This window comes from Cordyceps militaris, assembly GCF_000225605.1.
Source record: "Cordyceps militaris CM01 unplaced genomic scaffold CCM_S00006, whole genome shotgun sequence".
NCBI classification, from domain to species: domain Eukaryota; kingdom Fungi; phylum Ascomycota; class Sordariomycetes; order Hypocreales; family Cordycipitaceae; genus Cordyceps; species Cordyceps militaris.
The window spans coordinates 246227-259521 of NW_006271974.1; the positions used below are offsets into that span (position 1 = coordinate 246227).

At 54.6% G+C, this 13295-nt stretch overlaps 4 protein-coding genes across 4 annotated transcripts; 2 read left to right on the forward strand and 2 right to left on the reverse strand.

Moving 5' to 3' along the window:
- Positions 1 to 4130: 4130 nt before the first annotated feature.
- CCM_07366 (Helix-loop-helix DNA binding protein) lies at positions 4131 to 5057 on the reverse strand (the record flags this gene model as incomplete). Its single annotated transcript, XM_006672507.1, has 1 exon — positions 4131 to 5057. The coding sequence occupies one exon, from the start codon at positions 5055 to 5057 to the stop codon at positions 4131 to 4133; it is 927 nt and encodes a 308-aa protein (XP_006672570.1).
- A 2612-nt stretch (positions 5058 to 7669) lies between these two features.
- Positions 7670 to 9104, forward strand: CCM_07367 (negative regulation of gluconeogenesis, putative; the record flags this gene model as incomplete). Its single annotated transcript, XM_006672508.1, has 2 exons — positions 7670 to 8377; positions 8463 to 9104. The coding sequence occupies 2 exons, from the start codon at positions 7670 to 7672 to the stop codon at positions 9102 to 9104; spliced, it is 1350 nt and encodes a 449-aa protein (XP_006672571.1).
- Positions 9105 to 9826: 722 nt separating this feature from the next.
- Positions 9827 to 11335, reverse strand: CCM_07368 (CCR4-NOT transcription complex subunit 7; the record flags this gene model as incomplete). Its single annotated transcript, XM_006672509.1, has 2 exons — positions 9827 to 10852; positions 10904 to 11335. 2 exons carry the CDS (start codon positions 11333 to 11335, stop codon positions 9827 to 9829), a joined length of 1458 nt encoding a protein of 485 aa, XP_006672572.1.
- A 952-nt stretch (positions 11336 to 12287) lies between these two features.
- On the forward strand, positions 12288 to 12815 carry CCM_07369 (NADH-ubiquinone oxidoreductase B12 subunit, putative; the record flags this gene model as incomplete). Its single annotated transcript, XM_006672510.1, has 3 exons — positions 12288 to 12379; positions 12439 to 12543; positions 12653 to 12815. The coding sequence occupies 3 exons, from the start codon at positions 12288 to 12290 to the stop codon at positions 12813 to 12815; spliced, it is 360 nt and encodes a 119-aa protein (XP_006672573.1).
- Positions 12816 to 13295: the final 480 nt, after the last annotated feature.

Here is a 13295-nt window from a genome sequence, read left to right on the forward strand (position 1 = left end):
GTCAGGCCTTGCTTGTCCAGATATAGAGGGCTTCCTTGGACAAAAGCATTTTGCAGAGGCGTTTTCTTATCTTTATCCACATTTTATTCTTCATGGAGCAACAGTCGAGGAATCCACAAAAGACTCCTCGCTCAGCATTGTTTGGGCTTTTTCCCCCCGAGATCTCCTCTCGTCGGGGGTGCGCGTTGCTAGGCGGTGTATTGGGACGACGCGATTTTTGGTGCGGCCAGCCGTTGGGCGTCATCTTTTGGCTAATATATGGGAAAAGCCGTCGACATTATGTTTTTTTGTCGCTCACATGACGAAGCTTTTTATGCCCATGAACGACTTGGATGGAACTATCTTTTGCGAGCCACCGGTCGTTGCTTTACCTGTTTCTGGTGAAGAGAAGCCGGTCGACGGGTCACAGGTAAGTGCCAAGCTTGTGCCGTTTCTATGAACCGATAAAACCCGGGAGCCGCACAATTTGGGGTGGACTAGGGAATATAGAGGTTGTACATAGGATGGGTGAAGCAATGGATTGGCTTGAGACTTACTTGATGCAGTATGTGTCTATGCCTCTGTGAGATTTGTGAGAATGGTGAAAAGAAGTGATTCAGGGTCATGTTTGCGTAGGGCATTATTTGTTGCTGCTGCGTTGGAAGAAGCTCCAGCCGTGCAGAAGGATTTGATATGACGAGACATGTGTGCTGAATGATTTGGAGAGGAAGAAATGGACCGTGTCGCATCAATCAATCCCTCCACCCACAGTGGTTCTTCTTTCTTTTTTTTTCTTTTTTCCCCGGCGGGGCAGCGATGAGGGAGCTGAGCGTGCCGGGCGTGGAGCCGCCACGGCCGGCCGAATACTAGTGGCGCGGGTTGTTGTCGCCGGGCCGTGTTCCCGATAAAACGGGGTTTTTCGAGGCGGGCCGTTGGTAGCTGTCAAGGAACGTCTAGACTGGCAGTCGGCGGTGTAACTAGGACTGGACGTATAGAACTTGATAGCAGTCGCTAGCTAACGATTCACGACAGACAGCCTCCTGACTTGATGAGGCTACAGTGCAACCAACGCCACATGTGTCCTTTGCGCACTGTACGGATATTGAGTATCACAGAGCTGCTGCGCCTTCATTTTGCATGGGCCTGTCATCTGACGCTTTTCTCTCGAGGCATATTTGAAAGCTGTCGGCGAACAAGATGGTTTCAATTCTAGACCAAGAGCACCTTATTGGTTACTCCACTGCATAGTTCCCTAGTAACATGACTGTTGGGTGCTGCGTGTGCACACGTGCCCATAGAGGAACTGTGTTTCAAGTTTAGCAAATACTCGTTTTTCCTTGTGCCCCTCGGCAGACCCGTACATCTAGGCAAATCCGTGCCTTTGAAAGCATGCCAACCATCAATACCTGTACGGATACCATGGGCGACAACAGCTACATAGCAGCCACCCAAGCATGACACGTGGGATGGGAAACCAGCCAAGACATTCATAACTGCGCGCGCGAGTCAAACGCATGAAACTCATGCAACCACTTTCAACACCAGACATGTTCACGCGCTTGCACAGGAGCCATTTCAATCGATAGTTAGCATGGCGGGGATTTGGTGGCAGGGTCCTTTTGATGTACATACATGGATGGTCCACCAAGGCGGGGAGGGGAGGGGGGGGGGTGGCATCGAGTAGGAGGCAAGCTTGCGTGCCAAGGACTGACTATATGTTCTAGATGGTCATTTAACGAAAGGGAAGAAGAAGAAAATCAAGGCATCACTAGTTCATCACGCCGGCAAGGAGCCACGAGAAAAAAGATCCACCTTGGAATGGTGTTAGGAAAACCTGGCGAGATCCTGCAGGCGGGATCTGGATCTGCGAGACAACAAGGCAAGACAAGACAAGACTAGTGACCAAGACGCCTCGTCTAAAAATGCGACATCTGATATCAAAGTGCGAATAGTAACATATGCGAAAGGGAACAAAAATATGACGGATTCTATTTCATCCTTGCTTGATCTTATCCCCCCCCCCACCATCTCCCCGGCGCATTGGAGTGTCAGATTCTGGCCAGCAGGCAATCTGTCATATTTTATCTTCTTATCCCGTCGGCACCAACAAGGGCCTGATCCGTGCCCAAATGGCGTAAGAACGAACTAGCCGGAAACAAGAAGCGCCAAGAGACCAAAAGCTATACACAAAACAAGAAAGACGGAAAATAAACGGAATTCCAGTATCCTCTCACACGGGTGTCCTCCTGTATTAAACCTTACCGGGCGTCTTCTTATGCAAATGCACCGGGTTCCCGGGCCGGTTTCAACGGCTTTTTTTTTTTGATTGCCAGGCAAAACAACTCAAAAAAGTTAATCTGGCAGCCCATCTCTCCCTCGGTACCCAACGGTAGATGAGGAAAAAAAATCCAGAACAAGTTCCCTTTTTTTTTTGGGCGCACAATGGAGCCCGAGAGGAAGAGGTCCCCGAGAAAGAGAAGGCCGGAGCGGGGCCCGGGGGGGCGTGGGCGTACGCTCCGATGATGCGGAGCCAAAGTTTATTCCGAGTCGGTATTTTAGTTAGGGGGAAGGCCCCCTTTTGGCGCGGACCGGTCGATGGAAAACGGAGCCCGGCGAAATGTTGCCGGGCCTTTTGACATGTCAGAATAACAAAAAGTTGTCAGACACATGTCTGTTCCCCCACGAAATGGTAGGACTGAATAGAAGTTTGCGTGTAAGCGAGGAGGGTGAGGGGGGGGATTTTCGTCTTGGCCGTCTCTCGGCCGAGACATGGTCTGATTCCCAAGGAACTGGGGACGTTTTGGCAGAAAATCAAGAAAATCAAGGACACTGAAAAGAACTAGTTTCTGCCCGACAAGAAAAAAAAACCAAACCATGGACAGTGCCCAAGACAAACGTGAACCCTCCGTCCCCTTGGGTTGCGGCCCCTGTTTAGGCCACCGCACGCCTGAGAGGAAGCCGCAACGGGCCAAGGCTGAAGACGGTGTACTGGTATTGATGTAATGCAAGCCAAAACTCTATTCCAATGAAATGTCTCGCGTCCACCTCCCAAACTGGCGGGCTTCCTCCCCCCCTCCCACATACGCCCCTCCTCCATCCACCTGTTGGCCGTCCCGAGTTCTCCAGAGATCCTCGACCCCGGAGAGAGGGTTGTTTTCTCACTGACCCCCCCTCCCCATCGTCGTTGATTTCGGTAGCGGGGAATGCATCTAACAAAAACCCCCATTTCTATTAGCTTCAGACACTGACCCCAGAGGCGCCGAGGAGGGAGGGGGGTGCATGAGCTGGCAATTCTGTGTGTGCTGGAGATGAACTTGCCTTGACTCAGGGACACAAAAGGAGGAAAGAAGACTATTGGCCAAACTACGCAACGTTACTTTCTGCCACTGATGTATACTGACTGTTGGGGTTCATATTTCATCTTTGCATTGTCCGTTTCTGTATTGGTCCCGTTGCTTGGTGAGAAAACTAGACTAGAAAGTCACGATGCCAGGTGACGTGGTCATCCAGGCGGCTGAGAACGATAGTTGAAACAGAGTCGGTGGTGCTGGAGGGACGCCACCGCGAACGGTCATTCATGTTGCCGGCTTGCTAGCAGTCCATGGAATCCTGCTGCGAGGTACAAGGCCAGGCAGCAGTTGGAGGGAAGTGGCGGACCTAGGTATCACATGCAGTTTGTACAAGTTTTTCTGCGTGAGAGGGAGAATATATGCGGATTGTCCTGTATAAAGGTCACCGGAAGACACCAAAACAACCGGTAAATATATAGACGGCACGGGGGAGACCAAGTCATAACTCGGCATCCGTCCAGGCCCGGGCCATGATTCCCAACTGTGAGAAAAAAAAACCAAAAACATCAAAGACAATAATCATCCAAGTGCCAACGCCAAACTCCTATCACCGATACAAGAACAAAACAAGTTCGCACAACGCCACTTTTCTGGGGAGCATACACTCATTATGGGGGTTGTGGCTCTGTTAGGGACGAGAAAAAGAAAAGAGAAGAGTGACTCCTCATTCTCATAGCACCTTCACGCGACTGCATTCCACCTCTTTGCTTTCAAAGCCATGAGGGTAGAGTAGCAAAGTCAGCAAGACACCTGGGAAGTAAAGGGCTCTGCAAAGTGAGTCAACAGCGTGGACGCGGTTTCCTAGCCCGACACGCTGGGTTCCTCCTTGGGCTGCGGCGGCTCGAGACCGGCATTCTGCGCGACGCGCTTCCACGTCTCGAGTTCGCGGTAGAGGCGCTCGCACTCTTGCTTGAGCTTGTCATTGGACTGGCTGAGCTCGGTAATGGCCTGCTCCGTAAGGAGCTTCTCGAGCGTCCATTTTTCAATGTTTTGCTGCTCATTCTCTTTGAGCTGGGAGATGAAGTTGACAGCGCGCTGCAGGATAGATCCCTTGTTCTTCTCGCAGCCGGGAACAATCTTGGCCAGTTCGTTGATGCCCTCGTTGATTGTCTCGCGCCGCCGGCGCTCCACCTCCTTATGATTGTCCTTACGCAGCTTGTGCCACTCGTCGGAGCCCACGGGCGGCTTGGCGGTGCCCCCTTGTGACGACGCCGAGTAGTGGCGTTGTTGCTGCTGCGGCTGCTGCGGCTGCTGCGGCTGCTGCGGCTGCTGCACTCCATTTTGGGGCTCAGGTGCGACCTGGTCCATCAAATCGTGCGTGATGTCGGTGTTGAAGTCACTGGGGTCATGTTGCTGTTCGCCACTGTCGGCAGCCTGGGCGGCAAACTGCTCCTCGGTGGAAGGGGGCACATGGAGCGTGGGATACATGCCGAGGGCGGCCTGCGCTGTTGTGGTGGCATCGCTGCTCGCGTGGTCTGTGTGGTCACCGTGGGTTGCCTGCTGCAGGGCATTAAAGTCGGCTACGTTGACACCGTTAGCTGCAGCAGCAGCATTGGTGGCCTCGATGGCATTCTCGATAAAGGCGGCAGTCTCGGCAGCCGTCATGGTGGCGGGAGGTGCAATGCGCTTGTGACGTTGCGAGGGACTCTCAGGTTCTCGCTTGCGCTTCTGGCCGGGAGATGCCGTGAGGGCAGTGAGATCTGGGTGGTCCGCAAGAGGGTCGGACATGGTGTCCTCCTGATGGTAATCCAGCTTTACGATGTGTATGTGGTTACGACTGATGAGGGTTAGAGAGAGCTAAATACGGGTACCAAGGACGACGACGCGAGGAGGGGGGGGGAGACAAAGGGGATTGGTGAGGGGAGAGACGAACCGCCGTGTGCAGCAAGAAATACGGGCGGTAAAAAAATTCACTGTATCAGACCATCGCGGGCTGCTGGATACAGTACTCTTTTGAGTTTGTGCGATGGCAGGCGCGTCGCGATAACGATGTGATGTGAAGAAACAGAGGCGAAAAAATCGCTGTTTTTTCGTCTGTGCAACGCGACAGAAGGCAGCCCAGCGGCTATTGGACGTGCAGGGCGCCAACGAGATAGACGCAGCTCATGGCGACGTGCACGTCGAGCTGCAAGACCGAGGCGGCCTCATCGTGGATGGGATAGGGGGGAATGAGGGGAATTTGTTGGGCAGAGAAGTGGCGAACGCTCGCAGGGAGCAGGGAGCAGGGCAGCGATGACACTCGCACTTGCGGCATCAAAATCGCGAGGAGATGATGGCAAAATCATCAAGGAGCGGGCGTCTTGGTGCTGGAGGATGCACTTACCAGCCAGATCAGGTGTTTTCTGGGCCTCGGGGGAGATCACGGGTTTTGCCTCACGTGTTTTTGCGTGGTTCCAAATCTCGTGATGTCGCGATAGGATGTAAGTAAGCGCGTGTAGAGAGGGGCGGTAGCAGGGTCGCTGGCGACGTTTTGGGGCGGTAAAATAGAGGAAAAAAATCCGAGGGGCGAGTTGATTTGGTTGCGAGGGGTTTTGCGATGAAAATGACGGGATTTCTTAATAAAATGGTCGGTCTTTGTTGGTTTCCGAGGGCAGTCTTGACTGCAGGCACGTACCAAAAGCGCGTGCAGCAAACGGGCGGGCTGGGGGGTCCAAGTCACGAGGATGGAGGGAGGACCAAAACACGTGCAGCCTGGGAGATTATATGAGCTGGAGTGGGAGACGTTTGGGCCTGGGATGTGAGGCATCCAGTTTTTGTAGTGTGACGTGCGCCACCAATCGTAGCACAGACAGAAGCACGCTCGCAAACATGGAAGCTAATAATAACTAATAATAATCCAACAGCCGACGCCTCGTGCTCATTATTATAACCGTTTATCTAGCCATGAGAATTTTCCAAGCACCAAAAACAGAAAGAAAAAGATTAGTCAGGGCAGTCCAAAAAACATATCGAGTAGTTATATTGGGGGCCGGGAGCCTGTCCTCTGGACATAATTCCACCAGCAACACAAACAAAGCCCCCAAACCAGTGCGCGCCCGCCCACGCGCTCCGCTGTCGGATACCAACCCGAGTAATCCGTCCTCGCAGGCCTGGATGTCTGGGAGCCACCTGCAAGCCGAGTCATAGATTAGTCTCCTATCCAGGTTATCCAGGCCGATCCTGTTGAGGCGGCCAGCGCGTGGCGACATGGGCGGCGGCGACTCAGTGAGGCTATGTTGTACAAACTACATACATACCTAGCTCTGAGGGAGACGGACTGCGCGCCGCCTCCACCACCGCCTGTGTCACTCGAGCAAACAGCAATGGGGGCTAGGGAAGGCGGTTCCGTCTTCAGCTGAAGATATCATTGCGTGTCATTCGTCGAGGGTGCCATCTGCATTTGGGCCCCTTTGTGTGTTTGATGGGAGCAAACAAGTTGGCGTATAGTAATCGGTAGTTGAGGAGGCTTGGTGATGTGATGATGGGCAAGTATCCGTATGTGACGACGGATGGATAAGAGGTGTTGTACCCGTCTGTGTCAGGCTGGCACAAAAGTTATTGCGGCTCGACCTAAAAATAATCATACTCGTGAGAACAGATATGCAGATCTGTATCGAAGCTGCTGGCTGCCTGTATCGAAGCTGCTGGCTGCCTGTATCGATGCTGCAGGCTGCCTGTATCGATGCTGCTGGCTGCCTGTATCGTGCTGCTGGCTGCACCTCACCACCGAGCACAAAGTACCTTGGGGTAGGTACCTAGCCAGAGACGGAGCAGGCGCACACATACTGCATCCACGACAAGCTCCAGCATATTGGATAGGTAGCTTCCTGTTGTAAGATTTGCAATAGCATTCAAAGGCGCGAATCCCGCTCTTCAACATTAGTTATTACTTAGTTTCGCCGTCATCGTGTCCATCCCGAACCCCGCCCCGCTACCTGTCTGATCGATTGCCTTCTGACCGTCCCGCTCCCCATCGACGTCCCCTGTAAGAAGTTTGTAGGCACCGATACCACATGACGGAGTAAAAAGATGATAGCAAGATCTTTTAGCTTGGAATTTGGAATCTACAGATCATTTTGACTATCATTTTTCGTTTTCCTATCGTAGAGAACCCGATAACGAAAAGGAGACGATTGCGTCCCGAGACCCGTCTCTACATCGAGATAGGCGTGCGCGTGCCCTATCATTGGAGAAGCTACCGCTAACACGTAATCCCACCTCAAGCCCGACCGCAACGCAACGTACAACCATCATCCCGCCTCAAAAGTCCGTCGTCCATCGTCACTCCATCCCGCCACGAACCATATTTTCTTCTTCGCGCCCCTCTTCTGCCCGACCTTCTCAGGTCCGGCACGCACACAATGGCCGAGCACGAGCAATTCACTCTTAAGCACGGTGAACACCTCCTCCTCGTACGTTCTCGACCCTCCCCATCTCCACGACTGCCCGACTGCCCGACTGCCCCCCTCGAGAAAGATGCCACGTCCTTGCTAACCAAAGTTCCAACCCCTCCCCCCCCGGCGCAGGACCAGTGGTTGCTCCGACTCCCCAACGAGCTCCTCCGCAAAAACTTCCGCGCCGCCCACTTCACCATCGAAAAGGACACGGCCGCGCTCAAGACGCTGCTCAAGGACGCCGCGACGGCCGCCGCCTCGGGCCGCGGCGCCACGCAGCAGGATGCCCTGCGCAGCCTCGACGCCATGCTCGGCCGCATGCGCGGCGTCAAGCGCAAGCTGGCCGCCCACGCCGACACCGAGGAGCGCCTGCACGCCCAGTCCGCCGCCCGCATCGTCCACCTCGACCAGCTCTACGCCGTCCGCGGCGCCGACGACGTCCGCTACGAGGCCTGGAGCCGTCGCCGCCTCGACCGCCTCTTGGCCGACTACCTCCTGCGCCACGGCTACAACGACACGGCCGAGCAGCTGGCGCGCGAGCGCGGCATCGAGGCCCTCGTCGACATTGACACGTTCAAGAGCATGAGCCATATCCGCGAGGCCCTGCGAGGCGGTAGTATTGCTGAGGCGCTGGCGTGGTGCACCGAGAATAAGAAGGAGCTCCGAAAGATGGAGGTGCGTTACTGCCCCCCCTCTGCTCATCGTCTCTACCAAGTAACATTGCGAGAATCAAGCAAGCTAACACAACACACGCACGCAGAGCAAACTCGAGTTCCTCCTCCGCTTCCAGCAGTACATTGAGCTCATCCGCACGCAGTCCCAGCCCAAGCTCCTCGAGGCCATTGCCCACGCCAAGAAGCACCTCATCCCCTACTGGCACACATACCCGACCGAGGTCAAGCAGGCCGGCGGCCTGCTCGCCGTCCCGCCCGGCGCCAGCCACCGCGCCTACGCCCACCTCTACGCCCCCGCGCGCTGGGCCCATCTCGCCGACGTCTTCACCACGGCCCACTACAGCCTCCTCGGCCTGCCGCCGGCGCCGCTGCTGCACCTCGCGCTCTCCTCGGGCCTCTCCGCCCTCAAGACGCCCGCGTGCCACTCGTCCGCCGCCGCCGGCGGCGGCGGCGGCAAGAACAAGCACCCGCCGTCCACCATTGGCCACGGCGTCTGCCCCATCTGCTCCGTCGAGCTCAACGACCTCGCCCGCAACGTGCCCTATGCCCACCACACAAAGAGCCATGTCGAGCACGACCTCGTCCTGCTCCCCAACAATCGCGTCTATGGCCGCCAGCGCCTCAGCGAGCAAGCCAAAAAAGCCGGCCTGCCACAGGCCCTCGTCAAAGACATCGTCACTGGTGAGGTCTATCCTGGCGAAAGTCTCAGGAGGGTCTTTATTACATAGTGTCGCGACGTCGCCTGTTTCCGTCTCGTTGCGCTCGGGGGGGGAGGGGGTTGTAGCATTTTTCTTCTGCAAGCAAAAGCGAAGATTAATCAGAGCTTGGAAATTTACTTTGGTCCTCTGGGAGGCATTACCGTATGGAGTTTTTGTTCTTATATCCGTAAAGCGTTGAATTTTGTTACGTCATCGATGAATAATAACCATACTTGGAATCAAAATCACAAGAGTCCGTTGACTGTCAGAGGATGTGCCGCGATGACGTGTAAAGAATTTGCATCATAGTTGTACAGATATGGAACTGATTTTGAAAAAATGAGAAAAACAAAAACAACCAACCAAAAGCCAAGCCGCTCTGCCGACACGCTATCTTTCTTGCCATCTTTTACGTGCTTTGCGACAAGCACAATAAGAAATCCGTAAACGCTCATCTCGGCACAATGTTTCTAATACAGATTAGGACGGCGAGAGAAAAAACGCCAAGAGGACCAACGCCTATCCCTATCCCCCTCCCATTCTTCTCATACTATGCATAGAAAAAAAAAACCGGCCAAATGAAATAGAAAAGAAAGAAAGACATGTGGCGTCTTCAAGGGAACCAAAACAAATCCAAAACCACATGCGACTTCCCACGACGAGCCACTCCTTGTTAGTGCCCTTTCTCTTTCGGTTTTCCGCCATAGTTTCTAAACGCCGCAGACAGCATATGATGAGTGGCGGCAGCTGCTTTACCTGCTAGCACCACTAAAAGCAAAGCTCCCAAAGATGCCTCCGCCGCCACCCGGTGTCATGGGGCCCATATGGCCGATGCCGTTGGTCCCGGGCGCCTGGTTGTGGACGGGCGTCGACGACGCGAGCTGCGCAGTGTGCGTATTGGGCGTGCGCGGTGTGCCGTTGAGGCCGCCGTCATCGCCGCGGTTCATCATTGACGCCATCATCATGCCGCTATCGGGAATGCCCAGGCCCCAGACCTTGCCGATGTGCTCGTCCGGGATGTCCCCGTTGAAGATGCGATCGCGCATCTGAAAGAATACCTTGCCCGTTAGCAGCGAGTCGGAGCCGGCCTGGTGAGCGGTGCCAATGCGCTTAATCTTGAGCGTCTCGGCAATGTTTTCCAGCCCCGACTTGTGCTCAAACTTTTGCAAGATCTCGGCGCTACCGGGATCAGCGGGGGACAGAATCCCCGAGTTGTGCAAGCGAATGGCATACTTCATCAGATGCTTGACATCGTACGTCGAGGGAAAGTACAGCTTCATCTTGTGGTCAAAGTCGAGCTCGTCATTGGGCAGGGGTGTGCAGATCAGCAGCTTGGTCAGATAGCCAAAGTCGTAGCCGCCATGGAATGAAACCCACTTGACCTCGTCAAAGCAGACCAGGCCAGACGGAATCAAGAGCGCAGCAAAGTCCTTGGGGTCAATGCCGTCACGCTCCAGAGCGTTGAAATCGATCCCAGCTTGCTGAAGAGACTCGATTGACTTTTCGTTGTACATGTCCTCTTTCAGGGAAAACTTGAAGTTGAACTGCCACGCGTATGGAAAGGGACCTTGGTTGGCGCTCCTTTGCGCAGCAGGGCCGAGGCCGAGTTCTGGTCCTGGTCGGGCGGGTGGCGTCTCGCCTTCTTCGTTGAATAGTGTGAGGCCGATTTGAATAACCTTGAGCATATCGACATTGGTGCGCAGGCATTGGTAATGGTAATCGCTTTTGCCACGGAAGCCTCCCATTGGTCTTGATACAACACCTGGGAATTCGGTATCCTAGTTTGGTGAATAAACACTCTCGACGAACAGACAAGTCTCGATACTCACCATAGCAATATAAGGATACTTTTCTATCAGGTCTCGTAGGACCGCCATCTCCTCGTTAAGGTTATGTTTCCACACCTCTCGTATACGCCCTCTGTTCTGCTGAGGCCTCATCGTCGGGTGCTCCATCAGCGCATTGTGGTGTAGTTGTCCAGTATGCTGCGACGGTTGAAGGCCAGCCGGGCCGTGTGTGAATCCCATTCTCGAAGCCTGGCCGCCAAAGCCAGAGTCGGGAAAGCCACCGCCGCCGTTGAGCCCAGGAACGTTGAAGTTGCCATTCGCGCCCCCAAAGGGGTTCATCTGGTTGTTCGCATTCAGGTATTGGTTACCGGCCATGGGGCCGCCCTGTGGTTGCCCGTGCGAGGGGAATCTGGGCTGGTGAAACGGCGCGCCGACGCCTGGGCCGGCCGTGAAGGCGCGGATCTGCGGAGGCATTCCGGAATGAAAATGCTGGACAGAGGGAAACTGGCGAGCTGGAACTCGTATCTGGGGCGGCGCCTGGTATACGTTCGCTTGGCTCTGGTATATCGGATTCGGGCCCAGGGACAGTCGACTGAATTGCGGAACCTGGTTTCTGAAGGCTTGTGGTTCGTTTCTTACAAAGCCCCTCGCTTGGTTGTAGTAGGATACCCGGCTCGGTGGTTGATTGCCGACGGCGGGAGGTCCTGCTGATGTAGCTTGCGAAAAGTGGTGATCTGGAGGACGGGGCGCGTTCTAGGAACGGGATCTGCGGAAAGGAGGAGGTTGTTGTGGCCTGTAGTAAGGGTGCATCGGGTCGTGTGGACAACACGAGCTCTGCGTATGGGCGGTGGCGCGCGCGCACTGCTCCTTGTCCAACCAATGTCGAGGAGGAACAAAATTGGATAGCGTAGCACGAGAGCGGGTGATCGTTTTCTTATTGTTTGTGCACTAAGTGATACTGTGCTATCAATACTGCGTCACAGGCGGGCAGACAGGTTAGGAAAGCGGTCGCTGGGCTCAATGAGTCGTGGTCGCAACGACGAAAGACGTGTCGTATCTCGGCAGACGTGGTTCCGGGAAGTGACACGTGTCAGTGTCCTGGTAAGCTGCGCCAGTGGCGGCGAAGAATAAACGGTATTCAACGGTCTTTTTTGGAAATTTGGACGGATTAACGATGTGCTGATGCGAGGAGAGGGAACAACCCTTCACAGCAAGAGGTTGCTAGCAAAGGCGACGGTGCCGCCTGGCCCGTGCGCGGTGCTACCGAAGCAGGACTAGTTTATGGCCAAAAAACATAGGGAAGCCAGATACAGCGCTGGAGCAATATTAATCCGACATTCCGCCCAATCATGCGACATTCAACCCAGCTTACCCGTGTGTCTGCATCTTCGTTCAGTTTCAACATTCAGCTCATCAATACGTCACAATGCTTCCCACAAGGTGCGATTCCGATACTACCACGTCCAATTGGCGCGTCCAAGACAGCCCGCCGCTTTTCCCCGAGCACCACACCGTTCCGTCCGACCGAAGACCGAAGATCGAAGAACCAGGGCTAACACATTTCCTGATGGACACAGAGTACTGAGGGCAGCCCAGGGCGGCAAGGCCAACATTACCGGCTTCAGCATGCGCGCCTTCAAGGAGGCCGCCGGCAGTGCCCGCTACGACCCTTGGGAGAGAGCGTACGTTTTCCCGAATGAGCCTCAACATCCAAACGAACCCCAGAATGAAAGTGCTGCGACAACGTGAAGAACAGACTGCTAACATGAGCTGCTGGATCCTGATGTACAGCGATGCTTGGAGAACCCAGGGCCCTTTTACCCGCTGGAACCGCTTCCGCAATACCCTCCCGGGTCTCGGCACGGCGACGGTGCTGTTCGCTGGCTACTGCACATACGAGCACTTTTTCATGCACGACGAGCACCACCACGGCGAGGAGGCGGCGCACCATTAAAGAAGGCAGCAAGCGAGGGGGGATATCGTGTGCGGTAACGGGGAAGCGATGGGCGATTGGCATCGGAAATGTATAAAACTGGTACAAGGCCCAAATGTCTTGGGGGGCTTCCGAAGGAGATTGAAGGTGCTAGGCAGTTGCATGCCTGCGGACTCGTGGGAGAGTGAGCATCTCGGGGGGCCGGATCACATCATACATCTTTTTGTTTCGTTTGTTTATGTGCGTCGGCCCATGTAAACTACGGTTCCGGGGGAATTTAACAAATCAAATACAATACTTCAACCATGTCGGTTACAATGTGGTGACCGCGGCATGCATTACTCTGTGGTAGACCAATTGTGTCCCAATACTAACCTATTCGTAGGGCCAAGCAAGCTAGGTAGACAGTACGCAGGCTACGTTGGGAATACGATTGTAAAGGCAGCATGCATGGATGCTGGTGGAGCTGCAATTGCGTCAAGGAGGTGCACAGCATAGACC